The sequence below is a fragment of the Tachypleus tridentatus genome, chromosome 13 (genome assembly GCF_004210375.1).
Source record: "Tachypleus tridentatus isolate NWPU-2018 chromosome 13, ASM421037v1, whole genome shotgun sequence".
NCBI classification, from domain to species: Eukaryota; Metazoa; Arthropoda; class Merostomata; order Xiphosura; family Limulidae; genus Tachypleus; species Tachypleus tridentatus.
Genome location: NC_134837.1, coordinates 123708913 through 123729229, shown reverse-complemented (window position 1 = coordinate 123729229; position 20317 = coordinate 123708913). Strand labels below are relative to the sequence as shown.

At 31.7% G+C, this 20317-nt stretch overlaps 1 protein-coding gene across 7 annotated transcripts in view; it reads left to right on the top strand.

The window, feature by feature from the left end:
- The first annotated feature begins 953 nt into the window (after positions 1 to 953).
- The window catches only part of LOC143237975 (3',5'-cyclic-AMP phosphodiesterase 4B-like), a 38233-nt gene continuing 18869 nt past the window's right edge, over positions 954 to 20317 (top strand). For 2 of the 7 annotated variants that reach the window (XM_076477799.1, XM_076477798.1), the window contains exons 1-2: positions 12774 to 13375; positions 14568 to 14769. In XM_076477799.1, the coding sequence (XP_076333914.1) occupies positions 14577 to 14769 (193 nt within the window). In that variant the 5' untranslated portion in view covers positions 12774 to 13375; positions 14568 to 14576. Of the gene's footprint in view, positions 977 to 12773; positions 13376 to 14567; positions 14770 to 19596; positions 19721 to 20317 lie in introns of those variants that run through there. The other 5 variants (XM_076477804.1, XM_076477803.1, XM_076477800.1 and 2 more) reach the window with 4 other exon arrangements.

Here is a 20317-nt window from a genome sequence, read left to right as displayed (position 1 = left end):
TTAAATATTTAGCTATGGTCGTTTATATACGCAAAATTTTAATTGTCATAACCGATTCTCGTAAAAATACTTTCCTGAGAATGTTTTTACTCGTCTAAATATTGTCACTTGCAATAAAACAAATATTAATTAAAAATAACATCGATAATAATTTATACGTGAATCGTGGAAAATTTTAGAAAAAACATCAAGTTATTTTTGTTTACGTAAAATTAATTTCATTTATAATTTAAATGCTTGGAATTCTCAACAGGTGGCGCGTGCTACCTAAATTTTCTCTTTTGGTCCTATTGCAGGATTGAACTCCCGTCACCGTACATGTTCACTCATTAATCCATGGAGGCGCTAAATGTGGTAAAAGAGTAGCCCAAGAGTTGGCTGTGGGTGATGTTGATTAGTTGCCTTCTCTCTAGTCTTTCACTGCTAAATTAATGACGGCTAGCGCAGACAGCCCTCGTGATGCTTTGTGCAAAATTCAATGCAAACCAAACCTTACGTTCTCGAAGCTTGTCGTTAAGTCTTCTCTGTACTACATGTTTGAATGTGTAGATAACAATTGTATTATAGTAAATAAGCCTGATTTTGCCTTTTGTAATAGATGGTGGTACTTGAGTTCGAAAATACATGGAATTGTCAGAGAAAAATGAAGTATCTTGCATATATTTTGTACCGACTGGTCTCTAGCCATAATAAAAGCATCGCTGAATGTTTTGAACTGAGGAGGGGGTATTTTTCCGAACCCTTTCCAGAGGCTGTCTCAGGGTTTTACGTAGTAACAGCAGTACAAAACACGAAATTTGGGGAATGTTAAGCCTAACAATGGCAGTTAATAATAATGTATTCCAATGTGTTACAGGTATTAACAATCACCTTCCACGTTTGATGAGGCTCAAGTTACATTGGGATCAAATTATGGATTTTTCTTCTCGTCTAATGTAAAGTTCATGATTTCCAGTTGTTAATCTAGGATGTGTGGGTAAGTTAAATATCGTGGATTTTCAAGGTAGATAAGATTAGAATAAAATATAAAGGGGGAGCACTTTTATTTTTAGCTTTAAGAATTTACTTAGATCACTCTACTGCTATCCATGTGTAAACTAAAGCCCCATTTGAAAATCCCAGTCACAAAGCGAGAATACGTTGTTTATTCATTTAAATGTTAAAATTACCATATCTTATAGTTTAGTGTACAAGTAGTAATATTTTACAGATTTTAAAAAAAATTCTTTTGAACAAGGAAACCTACCATAGCAGTCTGGAAGAATTTTAGTCGTGCATTGGTTTAATAACTTTCTAGGATTCAGTAAGTAGGACTAATTAAAAGATTTCAATATCATGTACACCACACAGCTATCAGCAATAGTACTAACATTAAAACAACGTTTTCCAAACGTTTGTCAATGAATGGTTTCTCCTTAAACAAATATGGTTTCTTATGTGCACACTTCCTTTTTAAATGTGTCAAAAAATGAGTTAAGTAGTGAAATGTAATACACGAATATATATTAAAATGCTATATGTGTTGCAGTAATTACTTATTATTCTCTCTAATAAATACATATTAAAACATTTTATTTCGCATTATTGCATTACCGACTTTATTCCAATCGCTCGTTTCTTCCCCCTGAGAAAAAGATAATTTGCACCCCCTCTAGGGGGTGCGGCCCACACTTTGGGAAACACTGGGCTAAGATTTTTGTTATCAACACGCTTCAAAGCTGTGAGCATATGTATATGCCCCTCCTGCAGGGGGCACAACTGAATATGTGCGGACCTACAACACTATAAATTGGGTTTCAATACCTCTGGTGGTCAGAGTACAAATAACACCTTGTGTAGCTTTGTGTTTAACTTCATATAAGTAATGCAGATGTATCTTATAGCGTTTCCTGGTGGAAAGATTTAGCATCCAGTAACTTTCGCCATATGATCATTAAGAAATTAGAGATAAATATTAAATTATCACATCGTGTTACCAACTCGCTGTAGTTGTTATTACAAACAGTTACTAGTTGGTATTGAAATATGATTGACCAGCAACCATGTATATATATTCTTACATCCACACCTACGTATACATACTGACACTTACACCTAGATATCTATACATACACTTACACTCACACACCTACGAATATACTCTTAGTTATCAAAAGCAGATCAAATAGAAAATATATTTATTAAATGCAGAAAATAAAAGTCTCCCTATGGGATAACGGTAAGTTTAAGGATAATACAAACATCCGGGATTCGATCCAAATAGCCCAACGTGCGTTTATTCTGAAGCGAACAAAGAGACAATGAAAAGCGTATTTATTAAAATCTTGCTTTGGAATTAAGAACTAAATTACATAATTGTCTACCTGGACTCTAACCACCATGGGTATCGAAACCCGGTTTCTAACGTTGTAAGTCCGTAGATGTACCACTGTGCCATGTTATTAAAAACAGATCCAGTAAAAAAGCATAGTTATTAGAAGCTAATCTAACAGAAAACACTGTCATTAAAAACATCTGACGATTATTTTGAAGCCAAATTGTCACATACTATTTTAATAATTAGAGCCTCACGTTAATGTCCTAAACAACCCTGTGCTTGTAAACGAGCCAAAATATTAAAATTTCTTATTTCTTTTTTCTAAACTAGTTTTAACAACTTCATAGAGATGGGAGTACTGTATTCTTAAAAAAACAACAACAATTTACTGAAATGGAAATATATAATTTTGTACTCAACTGTTCTGTTGCATTAACAGCTGGTATAGATAATACGTTTAACAAATACTCAAGTCTTATACTTAAATATCAACGAAAATAGGGAAACAGTTTTAATCCCACCTGTATTTTCCCTTCATTTTATTTTCATACAGTTTTAAAATTTGTCAGATTTATACCTTCAATTGGTAATATAAATTTCGCCTGTTTTTCTCTTCCTTCATTTTATCATCGATATCATTTTAGCAGACGTTAAATAAACTGAGATAACATTTCTGACCAGTTGATAACGAGCTAGTCTTTAAACTACTACAGGACTTATCTGTTGACAGAAGACTGAATCATTAACTTTCCAACTGCCACCTTAACTGAAACCTTGACTTTAGCCTACTTTCATTAAAGATGACTTTCTCTCTTTCTTGGGTTTTGACCCAATTTAAGGTATTTATTACTTGAGTAAGGAAGCGCATTGTTCTAATATGATAATACGTTAACAAACAACGATTTAGAAGCATAATAAAGTAATTTATTTTGGCGAAACATACTACATATTTCTGAAGAAAAGAAACCAATGTTCTGTTGAAATGTGTTGTATGCCCCTTCCCTAAGAATAAATCATTTTGTTATGCTTATAAATTGTTATTTGCCAACTTATTGTTAGTGTTTGTTGAAACAAGAATACCGTATCTACAATTTCGGAAAGTTAGTTCAAATTGCAAGTGTTTTTTTTTAATAGTGGCATAAAAGAGCGACAGTCAACAATGGAAATATATAAATATATATGTTAAAACGAGCCTTAAAATAAGTGGTACTTCCGCAGCAAAATAATTTCTGTCAATGAAGTATTAATTTGCTAAAAGCTGCCGAGAGAAGGTACAATGTTTGCATCCTACCAGTATAGTATTTGAGCTAGGCTTACGTCAGAATGTAATCAATATAATTTCTTGCGTATTTATTTCCAGGTTGTATAATTACGTTTGTAATACATAATTACGTTATGTTTGAACGTAGTTAAGAAGGGTATGATGCTTTAAATACTTGTAAAATGGTTCGATAATTCTGTGTGTTTTATTTTTTAATTGTCGTTTAGTCTATCAACTTTTATGTCTATATAGGCTCGCAACAGAAATTTGTTTATAGTGTACAACTGTTTTATATATTGAGTACGAGTTATTTCTAGTATCGTACTGACAATTAACAGAATGTTATTATTCATTACTGTTATAATCTATGATATATTTTCATTTTACTGAAGTTTAATGTTTGATCAAGGTACTCAAAGTTATAATGACAATGTAATTTTAAACTAATATGTGTTCCTTTATTTGAAACTAGGATTGAGTTAATAATACAGGCTCGTGTCAGATTTTTTTCATCGTTAGATTTTACTCAATTTGATTATCTATTATCATTATTGGGTAACGTTACGAAGCATTTTCTAAAATAGAATATACTTTAATTATTATTACGTCCATGCCACGTAGCATCGGAATGATAATAACTGATATACCAACTCAAAAAACAAACGATAATAAAATTATTTACTGAACATTCAACATAATGATGAATTTTTCACGTTTTCTATTTTATGGATAAACTAGTTTTATTTCTGCCTCTAGAAATGTACCACGTTGTTAAGGTTCAAGTGTTAAATGTCGCATCTTTATTTCCAGGCCTTGTAATATTACAAACAGAAAGAATTATGCGTTAGCATCACTTCTATTCTAAAACGGGAAGTTTCAACTGAAATTTAAATGTTTTTTTTTTTTTTTGGTTCCTAGACACCACGAGTTTTTAAAACACGTATTTCTAAACTAACTATGCACCAAACTGCTTCGGGTTTATGAAATTGTTGGTTACAGGGTCCTTAAAAGATACAAGCCACAAAAGAACTACTAACAATATACCAATTAAACTATTTACTTTTGAAATCCCTTATGTATTTTTATACAGAAAATGGGTGGTTTCACTTTACTTTTGTAGCCAATGTTTTTACACTGAATTTCGTAACTAGCAAAACATTAGTCAGTATAACACCCTATACAGACTCCTCTAATGGTGAATAGTATAAAAACAAACTTTAAGTTCTTTGGGTTAACCCAATAGTTAGTGTAATACTAATTCTGTCTACTAACCATTGATAATTATATAAGGGAAGAGCACTTTATTTTTAATTTTTATTTTGAATTTCGCGCAAAGCTACACTAAAGCTATCTGTGTTAGATATCCCTAATTTAGCAGTGTAAGACTAGAGGGAAAGCAACTTGTCATTACCACCCACCACCAACTCTTGAGCTACTTGTTACCAACAAATAATGCGATTCACCCTTACTTATAACGCCCTCACGGCTGAAACGGTGAGCATGTTTAGTGTGACGAGAATTTAAATCCACGGCCCTCAAATTACTTGTCAAGCGCCCTAACCACCCGGCCATGCCGAGACGGTTTACTTTTAATGATATAAATTTTATTTTATTTGTAAGTTTTAATATTCTTTGTATATATATCTCATCATATATCATTAACAAGGTGGCCTTCTGTTTAATACTAGAACTTAACAATTAGAATGGACTGGACACGTCGTGATAGAAAGGTATATTGAAATTACTTTTATAGTCTAGTGTAACTTTAATCGTTATTAGTAAGCCGAAAGTTGCCTGAGCTTAGAAAGCATAACACTATGTTAGACTAATTTAGTGAGAAGCAATAAAATGAGAACAAAAAATCTGAGATTTATTTTCATATTTGTTACTTTTAGTATGCCGTAAGCTGTTGAAGCAAGGAAACTTATCAACCTGTGAGAAACTAATTTAATAAAGAGAAGCAGATAAAATCTGCAACGTAGTTTGATTTTATCACTAATATTAGGTTTATATTATACAGGGTGGCCCGTACGTCCCTACCCATCCACATTGTGTCTAAACAATGTTATAATACTAGTGATGAGTTGAAGGCACCTGTTACCGCGGGATTTGGAACAATAACCCCTGCTATGTTGAGGAAAATGTCTCACAGAACATGGCGTCGCATAATATTATGCAGCGAGAATGAGGGACAGCACACAGATACACTGGATACATAAGATATATGGATGGGTAGGGACTTACGGGCCACCCTGTAGTATCAAACGTCAAAAGCTGATGAAGCAAATAAAACAATAATGTGGCAATAGGTCTGTGTTGAAGTAACTGAAATGGAAAAAAAAAGTAAAAAAATATCAATAATCTAATAAGATTTGATTACTATTATTAACTATAGAATCATACAACAAAACAAAAAAAATGTTTGTAAAATTTACACGTCCGTTAGGCCTAATGCTATCAGCAACCTTATACGAAGAGCACTAGCTGGAAACGTTGTATACCAACTATGGAAATATAACTAGTAACCATATTTCCTTAGTGAAAACTTGGATTTTTTTTTCCATGCGGAGTGAAAATGTGACAACTTTGAACCAGTTTAAATTGCAATAACAAATTTTATCATTTGCTAAAGAAGCTGTTTATTACATCACATTTTGAAACCACAGAAAAATTTAATAAAGTTAATGTAATTAAAAATAATAATAAATTAAAAACAATTTCGATAATCTAGAACCTTCTCAAAAGAAATATTTTTCTTCTTCGCTATCTTTTTGAAACTAAACATGACTTTAAATCTTAATTCCTGCGGTTGCGCATTGACAGTTTAGGTTAAGAAAACGTAACAGAGGAAGCGAACATTATGTCGTGTTCTTTCTTATGCCGAGTAATTCTCCAAGCAAAATTTAAGGAGTCGCGTATAATGACTAACTGTACACATCAAATTCACCCAGATACAGAATAAACTGGGACAAGTTAATGCATTTACTCCGTGATGACGAGAAACCCACTTGAAGTAAAAACTGTATTCTCGAGACGGCTGGTATGGGTATTAGCATTTTAATTAAAATAAAGTACAGAACAACGTTTCGACCTTCTTAGGTCATATTCAGGTTAACAAAGGTCGAAACGCTGTTCTATACTTTATTTTAATTAAAGTGATAATACCAATGCCAGCCGTCTTGATAATACATTAATGTATTTACTGTTTTTTATAAAGTCAAAGAAGTAAAGTTAAAAATTGGGACGGACGTCTGCTAACCCCAAATATAATTATTTTCAAATTTACGATATTTTCTCTTGGCCCGGCATGGCCAGGTGGTTAATGCACGTGACTCATACTCCGAGGGTCGCGGGTTTGAATACCCGTCACACTAAAGATTTTCACCCTTTCAGCCGTGAGGGCATTATAATGTTACAGTCAATTCCACTATTCGTTGGTAAAAGAGTAGCCCAAGAGTTGGTGGTGATGTCTAGCTGCCTTCCTTCTTTCTTTTATTGCTAAATTAGGGACGGCTAGCGCAAATAGCCCTTGTGTAGCTTTGCGCAAAATTCAAACCAATCTCTTCTCTTTTTTGGCTTTGTTTTTTTCATTAGCTTAGTATAATTCACTTACTATAAGTTCATTACTATTATTTTACTTCTTTTTATGTATATTTTTCTAACATGAATACTGATTTATTACCCGTTTTTCTCTGCTTATGATTTACTTCGATAACCTCAACAATACATTCTTTTTTGAATTTTAATTTATTTAACGTGGGCCCAGTAGTAATCTCTGCATTGGTGGAGTGACGTAAAGATAGCCTAGACTGTAAATGGTTGATATGTTGTTGATGTGAGCTACTAAAAATAGTTGTTAGATTATTTGAACTTATTATACATATTTTTATTATTTAGTTTAATGTAATGTATATAAATGAGAATGGATTATGGTTGAGAAATAGGATTTGATTAACATTCCCGATGTTAGTGTGATATGAGACTAGTTTTTACGTCACTTAGGTAGCAGCTACAATTTAGTATTCACCATACTAATATTGTAAAACATCCTTAGAAAGAATTAAAATTACGTTTTTAACGTCCCACTGCTACATCATCACAAGGGAATAATACAAACAAATAATAGAAACAATAATATCAAAAGTTTGATGAACTTATATGTTTTGTGCGTGTGTGTTAAGTTTAATGTTTCTGGTTGGTTGTTGTCCACCTAATCGTAATCGTTTCAAGTTAACGCTCAGATGGTTATGACACAGTACGTTTGTAAGTCAACGTTATACCGGGTTCTAAAACACTTTTATCTTAAAAGAACTATCAAAGTTAAATGTGCAAATATTTTCGTCATGTATATGTGTAAAACCTTAATACACTTTGTAAAGCAAGGCGGTAGTCAAGCTATCGTTGTTCTATTATATATATATACATAATTAAAAACTGAATACAAAGAATACACTGTTTTTGTTTTCATTATTTTTATCTGTGTACTTGTATCGGATTAGAATGAATGATAAGTTTTTGTTTATCCAATAAAGTGTAAGGTTTATAAAGGACTACATATAGAAAGATATATTTATTTGTAGTCAGATAGAACAGACAAACAAACTTTATTCCTTCTATAAATCACATTTGAATGTAGAAATTTCATGGCCACATTTTATTTGTTCTGTCAAGATTTCTCTTTCACTTCTTCATAGGCCTGGCATGGCCTAGCGCGTAAAGGCGTGCGCTTCGTAATCTGAGGGTCGCGGGTTCGCGCCCGAGTCGCGCCAAACATGCTCGCCCTCCCAGCCGTGGGGGCGTTTTAACGTGACGGTCAATCCCACTTTTCGTTGGTAAAAGAGTAGCCCAAGAGTTTGCGGTGGGTGGTGATGACTAGCTGCCTTCCCTCTAGTCTTACACTGCTAAATTAGGGACGGCTAGCACAGATAGCCCGCGAGTAGCTTTGTGCGAAATTCAAAAAACAAAACAAACACTTTTTCATCAACAGATTACCCAGCGCTGTAACAACTTATTTGAGACCTTGAACAAATAAACATATTATCTTCTGGTCATTCTCTGTAGCTAGAACAGAGTATAAAGTTGAATCTATTCTGCAGTTTATCTGTTTTTATGTAGAAATAACTTTTTAACTGTAGCACCTTTAATAGCGTTTTAAACGAACTAATTAAGAAAATAAGATAATAACAGTCTCTACTTGCACACATGTTCAACACAAATGTATAAAGTTTATCAAAGCTGTACACATGTTTATCAGACTCAGAAGATAACTAGCTATTATTCGGGATCAAGCGTGATGAATGCCCTCCTACAGTAATATCTTGCTTTGCATGTTGAGTGACTAGTTACCTTACACTAGAAAATATTAAACTTTAACTTGAGAGCATTGTGGTTACTCAACTCTCCCCACACACACACACTCCCACACACCGTACAACTGTGTTCGTTACAACTAAGGTCCGAGATTATCGTATTCCTAATATATTTATCAGTAGAGGTGTGACAATACAGCGATAACGATACAAGTATTATTTCGTGAAATAGTGATACGATTGTATTATTACATCATCAGACGTATTTATCAAATTTCCTTGGTAAAAGCTACATTTTAATACTGTTTGACTTACCAACCTTCCTTGGTTATAGCTTCATTTTAGTACTATGTGATTCACTAACCTTCCTTTTAGTATTGTTCATATAGCTTATAGCTACATTTTAGTATTTATTCTCTAACCTTCCTTGGTTATAGCTACATTTTAGTATTGTTTCATTCACTAACCTTCCTTCGTTGCTTATATTGTTTGATTCTACCTTCCTTGGTTATAGCTTTTTAGTATTGTTTCATTCACTAACCTTCCTTCGTTATAGCTACATTTTAGTATTGTTTGATTCTCTAACCTTCCTTGGTTATAGCTACATTTTAGTATTGTTTCATTCACTAACCTTCCTTCGTTATAGCTACATTTCAGTATTGTTTGATTCTCTAACCTTCCTTGGTTATAGCTACATTTTAGTATTGTTTCATTCACTAACCTTCCTTCGTTATAGCTACATTTCAGTATTGTTTGATTTACTAACCTTCTTTGGTTATAGATACATTTTAGTATTGTTTTATTCACTAACTTTTCAAAGCATTAGTGTTTTGCTTTATTATGGTTTCTATATTTGAATGAACTGTATATTTGTGTCTTACCATCGTGGTTCCCTGGAGGGATATCGATAAGCTTACGGATGTCCAGTGTTAAACTTCTGTGTTAGATTCCTCGCTCAATGTGGCTGTGCTCAAAATCAATACAAAGAAACACCATGATGAATGTTCCCTCTAATATTTTCAGTCCATGTGCGGAATGAATTTTTTTCGTGTGCCCCAGTATCAAGGCACTATGCAGATGTCCACTACCGGTTTTATAAATTTTTATACCATCGACCCTATTAGATCATCAAGCCACTTTGCAATGCTACCAATTTGTTATTTGGGTTTTAGGCCTATCGATTGTTAGGGTCTTTAAAGCTGCCAACGTGTTAAGGCTCCTCACTATCAGTGAGGATACGCGCGGTTTTACGTCGTTAAACGCCTTAAAATAGGAAGCAGCGACTCTAATAAGCCTAGTATTAGTGATAAAAATAACCGTCAAGCTTCCTGGCAACGACGAGTAACAAAGTGATGAACTACATTAAAAAAAATGTAGAGAAACGTATATACAGTCTTAAGGTTATTTTTAAATTGGTTTTGATTTTATATTTGCAAAAAATGAGAGATTTATACAGTATGTATTTTGTGTAAAACTCTTTCGTTTGGTTTACATTTCGCGCAAAGCTACAGGAGGGCTATCTACGCTAGTTCTCCCTAATTTTGCAGGGTAAGACTAGAGGGAAGGCAGCTAGTCATCAACACCCACCGCCAACTCTTGGGTTACTATCTTACTAATGAATAGTGGGATTGACCGTCACATTATATACCCCCACGGCTGAAAGGGCGAGCATGTTTGGTATGACAAGGATTCGAACCCGGGACCCTTAGATTACGAGTCGAGTGCCTTGACTACCTGGCCATGCCGGGCCAAACTCTTTCGTTTATGGATGGTTTGTCGTTTAACAAAAACATTATACACTGAAGTTCTAATACGTTCTTTTTCATTCTCATATATGTACTTCACTGGTTAAAATAATTACATTGAAACATCCTTAGGAATTATTAGATTTTTGATAAATAAGGAATTAAATATATGCATTTTTTTAAAAATAATTAGAATGCTTAGTTCGGGTAAAAATAAACACTGTATTACAAAATTTTTCGGAAGTTTGTTTTTCTTTGGTTTCCACAGAAACAACTATTTAAGTTCCAGTTGGAATCTTTATTTAAAAAATAAACAGTTTTTTTTTAATCTTGTTAAACTGAGAATTTGCCCCCACGCTGTGATGATACAGATGTGCGCATGCCCAGTTGTTCTTCCAGAGAAAATGTATGTAAATAACACGTTACTAACTTCCTCGAGAGGGCAGCTGCGAGATGATAAGCCAATCCTAAACTGTAGTAAAAATGTAAAAAACATAAAGTCGAATCATAAAAGGAGAAAGATGTGTACACAGCACCTGATTTTTCCAGGTCGCACAAACATGAACAAAAAACTTATTCGAGAAGGCGCGACCGTAGAAGTAATGTCACGAGGGTTAAGTTGGTGTATTACTAAGCCTTTTTCTCCTTTTTTATTTATTGACCAGTATCAAATATATTAAGACTAGGCAGTGGTTTAATAGTAGTTTCTAAGATTGGCCCCGTATGGTTACGGCGCTTGTCTCTCAATCTGAGGATCATGGGTTCGAGTCCCCGTCCCACCAAACATGCTCAACTTTTCAGTGTTGGAGGCTTTGTAACGGAACGATTAATTACAGTATTCTTTGGTAAAGGAATAGCCCGAAAGTTAGTGATGGGTGATGATGACTAGCTGCCTTCCCTCCAGACTTTCACAGCTAAATTAGGGATGGCTATCTCAGATAAATCTCGTGTAACTTTGTGCGATATTCAAAACCAAATGTTAAGACTATAGCAGAGGCAGTAAAAATCCACACCCAAATTAAAGACATATCGAATCAAACGAAGAACACTCCCAATCCACAAATGCTCAAACACAAGAAAATGACAAAAGCAGCCAAAAATATATTCTACAAATTCCTCGCTAAATACAGAAACCCCAAAAGCAATATGACAGTTTTAAATTAATCATTAAAGTAGCCATTGAACATCTAATGCCAATGGCTACCACACGTAAAACAACTGTTTGTGTTAACATAAACAATACAACACACAAAAACATAGCACACATAAGCCCAGAAACATACACAATCTGACAACATAAAATGAACGTAGCCCTGAAATTTTGTTTCTATTTTTAATAGAAACAAGCAAACACTCAAACCAACTTACCTACCCTAAACTTAATTAATATTTGATAACAACAATGACTAAAATTCAGATTAGTAATTCAGCGAACACTGGTGTAATTATTACTAAGACTACAGACAGAGATGTAACTTCTTACTAAAAAATGTTAAAACTACGCTTAAAGTGAAGTAACTATTGTTACTAAGACTAGACTCAAAAGTGGTGTAACTACGAGCATAAACAGTATTGTCAGTTACTGTTACGAAGTCTGCAGGCTCAAGTGTAACTGTAGCTTTGTTGTAAGTCAGGTCATTGTACTAAGTTAAAGCCTTTTTTTAAAAATAAGGTATCACACAACAAGATGTTATCCCTTTTTTGTTTGACATATTAAGATTATTCATCCATTTCATATATATTACCATATATTTAACTACTATTAAATAATATAGGATAAAAGTTAGGCCTATATAGCTATTTTAAAGCAGTGTTTCGCAGATAAACGAATTTTTATCGCGGAATACGTTGTTGCCCCATGAAGGCTGAAATCTTGCAAATGAAAGTATTTTAATATGGAGAAAAGTCCGTGTATAACTCTAAATATTAACTTTTTACGTTATAAATCTTAAGACACAAGTCAGCATGTTGCTATGTTGCAATAAATCAGCATATCTTATTTACTGGTAATACGCTCGCGAAAACAATTACTGTTTTATTTGTTACTTTAACTTTCAAATCTAGCAAATCACATGTATGATTAATGTTTTTATATATTGTTAATAATTTTCAACAGATGGGGCAGCTAGGCTATAAACATTAGAGTCGCGGTTCTAACATTCAAATGTAATATATTTCGTGATTGTTAACGTTATTTAATGAGAACAGTATAATAAAGTTTCAAAAATAAGCTCATTAATTAATTAGTATAAAATATGTACGATTAATGTCACTTTTTATTAGTTTTTGTTCTCAATTGAATATTATAATTGTTCGTTTGGTCAAAGTGAATTTACGTAAAGTAGTTTTTCATAACACAACTCGTTCATTTTATAAAGTGATTAATTAAAGTTGTTCATTCTATCACGACAATAGTTAAGTCTGACTGTTAGGCCCTAGACTCCTTCCGTGAAATGTAATAGTTTATCACCCTCCTCCAAAAGAAACTGTTTACACCTTTTAATAAGAAAGCGATTGTCTTCATCCTTGAGCTAAAGTAAGATTCTGTTTGCATTGTTGGTGGGATAATAATTATTTTAACAATCAGTGATGTCGAGAAAACCCACTTGAAGAGAAATGTGAACCTGACGATGACCGAAGAAGGTCGAAACATTGTTCTCACCTCTACGTAAAATATTTTTCTCAACCCAAACGAACCGTTTTTACATATATATTTTAACAATGTTCACATCCATCAACAATAGTAAGGTTATTATTATGGTATGGGGATAAATAAGTTTAACCCAGAGGGAATCCTAAATAGTTGAATGTAAATTCTGAGAGCCATAGAAACGTTATTATTTTCCAAATTTTTATAAATAAAAAAATAAATATGAATCATATATATATATGTATATTATTTTGACAAATGAAAAATTATATAGTAGAAAAAAACTAAAAATATGTTAAAATTTTCTTCCATTTGTTATTAATTTCTTTTATCAATTCAGACATGAAAAAAATGACTAAACTTTAAATCTCATGAAGAACAAAGGTGAAATGTGGCAAATATAAACAAACTCTTCTTAACGTCTGACAGACATCAATCATGTGCAAGTAATACCTGAGTCAGAATAATAAAAAGGCAGAAGACTGAAATATTGCTGAATTAGGGCATTATGGAAAATGTTTTGAGATTTTTTTCTTGGAGAGAGGAGGATTATTGGGTGTAATATAGGCAGACAATCATCCATTTATTTATTGAGAAATGGGGGACATAAAAGGAGTTAAGTAATTGGTAATTTTAGTAAGCTTGCATTTGTGGTTTTGTACTACTCAATTACTTGTTCATTTTTGGTAATGTGAAAAATGCTTAAAATTAGTCAGTGGTGTATGTTACAGCCATAAATAGAAATCAGAAAAATTTTAAAATAATCTGGACCTTTGGTGGTCACTACTGCACTATGAGCATTTTCCCAGATATTTGCAAATATGTTCAAAATGTAGAGATTGAACTTTAGACTATTCTGGAAGAGTCAGTGAACTGTGCATCTAGAGAATATGTTTCATCTTCAGTGTAGTGATGACAATATTCTATTATTTCTCTTGTATTATTTAAGTCAAACAATAATAAATCTTTGGACCTCATTTCTTTAAACAAGTTTATAAATAGCACATGAGAGGATAAGTCTAGAAATAGCCTTGACATAACTACTATAGCTTTTTTTTTGTATATACACAAACATTTTAACATTCACAAATGAGGGGGAGGTACGTTAACCTTTGAACAGATTGAAGTTTACAAGGAGATTTAGTACTTTGTGTTGTGCTGTTTCTTTCTTTTAGTTGGAGAAGTTCCAAAATAGACTTAGTTAGAACAGATGTTTTTGCTTAAGAAGGAAAATTCATTTGAACACTTTAAATTCAAAGAAAATAACATTGAATCACTTCTTCAGATTGTTAGAATGATGTATTTCCTGAATACTTCCTGGTACGACAGATTTTGTGGGACAGGCTATGTACTTATTGATGGTGTGAAATGGCTGTTACTCCAAAGGAGGAAAGAAAGCTCTCACATAACTATAGCACTGGTATTCCTAGGGACAAACATTGGTGCTCCTTTTGGGAGAAGCTTCTACAGGTGCCTGGCAGTGTGGGGTATGTTAACTTCAAGTCTTAGTCCAGTATTTCAGTTAACATTTGTTACTAATTCTTTCATGTCAGGTGATACTTTGCTTGCAGTTTATTTTGAGATCAATCCACATATTATTCTGTAGTTAAGTCATTTTAACACAATTGAAGCAAAATATCCTACTATTAAATAGTCTGTTTCTTTTGTTTAGATGACACTTTTTATAAATCTCGGTGTCCTATCAACATTTAATATTGTAGTATATTGTTATCAGCTCTAGCTGCCTTCATGAACCTTAATCTTTCAGCTGTGGAGTCTTATGAAATAAGTTATCAACCAATCAAAATTTAGTAATCAGTTGGGTGCATTCCACAGTCTGTTGCTCAAAGAAATTAAAGTGCACCATTCAGCATGTTCCAAAGCTAAGGGGTAATCTACCTACTATCATCTTACTAACAACTACTAGTTTAGTCACCTGTTGTCAGCTGGAGCTGTTTTCATGAAACTTAATCTACCTACTAATAGTTAATAGTTTAGTTACCTATTTTCAGCTGTAATAACTCAAAATCTATATACTATCATCCAACTAACAGTTAATAATTCAGTTACCTGTTGTCAACTGGAGTTATCTCTATGAACCTCAGTCTACCTACTTTCCACTGACTAACTTTAATAGATTCAAATTTTAATATTGTTGTTTCTTTTACTCTTATTTGTTTGGCATTCACATTAAAGTTTTTCATGTTTTAATCTTCATAGATAAAATATTTACTGTTTTATTTTTTTATATTTAAATATAAATATAAGTTTTTTATTTGTAATCTCATTTTTATTTTATAATGCAAATATATAGTTTTACCTTAATTTCTTCCTTCAATAAAGAAAAGCTAAATATTTGTAACTATAGAAAACAAAAAGTTAAAAATGGTTCTTGATTAGTAAACTACCAGTTTAACACCTGTCTCTGTCTATGTAATTAACATACTATTTACCACTACCTCATGTCAGTTACAATTTTTTTTAGCTTTATTTAAACATTTAGTATATAAATAAGATAATTTATGATTAAATTAAAATGTTCTTAACAAACAGACTTTTAAAAGTTTTATGTTTTCAAAGTAATTATTACATTTTCAACATTTTATTGTTTTACTTGTTTGTTCTGTAGTTATGGAGACCAAAATACAGTTGTTACACAATTTGCTCAAAATCTTCAGAGTTTGAGAAATGTTCAGAACAATTATATTACCCTTGTATAGGAATGTGACAGATTTGTTTTAGTGCATCTTAAGTACATGATAGTTAAACAACACTTTTTTGTAATGTTGAATTATATATTTTATTCTTCAGCTTTCTGTAAACCAGGTTTTAAGCAAGCAACACAGTAATAACAAGAACTACTTTATATTAAAAGCTAGTGGTTCTGGTGATAATAACAAGAACTACTTTATATTAAAAGCTAGTGGTTCTGGTGATAATAACAAGAACTACTTTATATTAAAAGCTAGTGGTTCTGGTGATAATAACAAGAACTGCTTCATATTAAAAGCTAGTGGTTCTGGTGATAATAACAAGAACTACTTTATATTAAAAGCTAATGGTTCTGGTGATAAGAACAAGAACTACTTTATATTAAAAGCTAGTGGTTCTGGTAATAATAATAACTACTACTTCATATTAAAAGCTAATGATTCTGGTAATAATAACAAAACTATTTTATATTAAAAGCTAATGGTTCTGGTGATAACAAGAACTACTTTATATTAAAAGCTAGTGGTTCTGGTGATAATAACAAGAACTACTTCATATTAAAAGCTAGTGGTTCTGGTGATAATAACAAGAACTACTTTATATTAAAAGCTAGTGGTTCTGGTGATAATAACAAGAACTATTTTATATTAAAAGCTAGTGGTTCTCGTAATAATAACAAGAACTACTTTATATTAAAAGCTAATGGTTCTGGTAATAATAACAAGAACTACTTTATATTAAAAGCTAGTGGTTTTGGTAATAATAACAAGAACTACTTCATATTAAAAGCTAATGGTTCTGGTGATAAGAACAAGAACTACTTTATATTAAAAGCTAATGGTTCTGGTAATAATAACAAGAACTACTTTATATTAAAAGCTAGTGGTTTTGGTAATAATAACAAGAACTACTTCATATTAAAAGCTAATGGTTCTGGTGATAATAACAAGAACTACTTCATATTAAAAGCTAATGATTCTGGTAATAATAACAAAACTATTTTATATTAAAAGCTAATGGTTCTGGTGATAACAAGAACTACTTTATATTAAAAGCTAGTGGTTCTGGTGATAATAACAATAACTACTTCATATTAAAAGCTAGTGGTTCTGGTGATAATAACAAGAACTACTTCATATTAAAAGCTAGTGGTTCTGGTGATAATAACAAGAACTATTTTATATTAAAAGCTAGTGGTTCTCGTAATAATAACAAGAACTACTTCATATTAAAAGCTAATGGTTCTGGTAATAATAACAAGAACTACTTTATATTAAAAGCTAGTGGTTTTGGTAATAACAAGAACTACTTCATATTAAAAGCTAGTGGTTCTTGTAATAATAACAAGAACTACTTTATATTAAAAGCTAATGGTTCTGGTAATAATAACAAGAACTACTTTATATTAAAAGCTAGTGGTTTTGGTAATAATAACAAGAACTACTTCATATTAAAAGCTAGTGGTTCTCGTAATAATAACAAGAACTACTTTATATTAAAAGCTAATGGTTCTGGTAATAATAACAAGAACTACTTTATATTAAAAGCTAATGGTTCTGGTAATAATAATAATTACTTTATATTAAAAGCTAGTGGTTCTGGTAATAATAATAATTACTTTATATTAAAAGCTAGTGGTTCTGGTAATAATAACAAGAACTACTTTATATTAAAAGCTAATGGTTCTGGTAATAATAACAAGAACTACTTTATATTAAAAGCTAGTGGTTCTGGTAATAATAACAAGAACTACTTTATATTAAAAGCTAATGGTTCTGGTAATAATAACAAGAACTACTTTATATTAAAAGCTAGTGGTTCTGGTAATAATAACAAGAACTACTTTATATTAAAAGCTAGTGGTTCTGGTAATAATAATAATTACTTTATATTAAAAGCTAGTGGTTCTGGTGATAATAACAAGAACTACTTCATATTAAAAGCTAGTGGTTCTGGTAATAATAATAATTACTTTATATTAAAAGCTAGTGGTTCTGGTAATAATAACAAGAACTACTTTATATTAAAAGCTAATGGTTCTGGTGATAATAACAAGAACTACTTTATATTAAAAGCTAATGGTTCTGGTAATAATAACAAGAACTACTTTATATTAAAAGCTAGTGGTTCTGGTGATAATAACAAAACTACTTTATATTAAAAGCTAGTGGTTCTGGTAATATAACACGAACTACTTTAGATTCAAATCTACTGACTCTCATGGTAAAAATAACAAAGCTATTTTAGATTTTAAGCTCTGGCATAGCACTACTTATAACATTAGCAATAATTACTTTTCATGTTGAGATCTCATTCATAGCTACCAAGGCAGTTTTTCAGTCTCTGTAGTAGTCAAGGTATCAAATAAAACTGACATAGAGTGTTCAAGGTATCTAATAAATGAAGCTGAAACGTAAGTCATATATTAATTATTAGATATGGTGATTACATGGACAAGTGTTTTAATTCTGAATTGCCTGTTTGTGGTGGTCCACATGGGTTGTTAAACACTATGCACAAAACTGTATTGTTTGTGGGTCCATATCCTTTGTTTCCTCGTTCATTGTTACACGAGTCACACAAAACATTTAAATAAAAATATTGTTAGTATTTCAGTTAATTACTCTTGTGTATTTTACATAGAAAATAAACTAAAGATTTCATCTGTTTTATTAATCCTGAACAATATGTGTGTTGTAATGGTTAGAACACTAGACAACTGGATACACAGATTTCTTCAGTAGTGGATGGTATGATGAATAAAAGCCTTGTTTTTGTATAACTCATAGCTACACAATTGACACTCTTTACTATGCCTAGTGCAGGGATCAAATCCTACATTTTAGTGTTATAAGCTCTGAACCTTAGCAATGGGTTACCAGATTGGGTTGGATGAAAGGATAGAAGATATTCAGTTTTCATTAAAAAGAATCATTGATGCATTTCATACATCTAAAAAATATCTAAATTAATAATTTAGTTATAATTGTTATATATCAGACCTAAGAGACAATGTGTTGGAAAACAGGTTGAATTAGATAGGTCAGGGCGACTTTGGTTTGGACAGTAATAATACTATGTTTTTCAGTAAAATATTTTACACCATTATTATTAAGTTATTGGAGTTATTTCAGTATATTATTATAAACTTTTACACACTGGATAGTTATTAAAACTTATTAAATAGACAGATACTGATACATTTGTTCAAACATATATCCAAAAACTTCTCTCCAAATATTATGTCAATGCTCCCCTACTGTAATATCTTTCATTTTAAACTATCAGACATAATTTACATAATTAATCCTATTTAGTTTAGAAATATCTTTAATTTTTCCCATGGGTCTTCTGAGGTTTATATAAACCAGTAAAACATGTTTTGGTAGTCTATGTAAAGACTAAGGGTGTGGCTTGTTTAAGCCTTATTTGTATAAATTTCAACCTAAGCTAATTATAATTAACAGTGCTGACAGTTTCTGGTGAGAAATATGCCAAGCTTCTATTTTTAGAATATTCAACAGGATCTTCATGTGATGTAACTTGTGTAATATTCTCTTCGCAGTATAGTGGTCCAGATGTGATATCTCAACCTGCAAAAAAATTACCATTATAATAGTTATTACAAAGTTTTCCCAGTATGTGATTACCATGTTTAATAGCAAGGCTTAACTAATTCATTATCTTAACTTTATGGCTGTGTATTCTTTAAAGATCTCTCTCCTGGTGAGTTTTCTGTGATAACATCTACTGTAATGATTGAAACTTTTGAAACTATTTCAGATACTTGTTCACCCTCTCTAGCAATAATGTAACACTGCTTCATTTGTCATCCTTCATATGCATAGCTTTCATTTTGAACTGGTATAATTAAGTTATAGGATATGTTAATATATCATTGCTGACATATTTAAGTTTTGGAATAATGTTAATATATCACTGCTGGTATAATTAAGTTTTAGGGTATGTTAATATATCATTGTTGGTATAATTAAGTTCTAGGGTAAAGTTAATATATCACTGCTGGTATAATTAAGTTTTAGGGTAATGTTAATATATCATTGCTGACATAATTACGTTTTGGAATAATGTTAATATATTACTGCAAGTATAATTACGTTTTGGAATAATGTTAATATATTACTGCAAGTATAATTACGTTTTAGGGTAATGTTAACATATCATTGTTGGTATAATTAAGTTCTAGGATAATGGTAGTATAACAATGATGTGTAATTAATTTGTAGGATAATGATAATGTATCACTGCTGGTATAATTAATCAATTGCCATATGGTAGTCAAACAATTTCATGCTTTGTAAT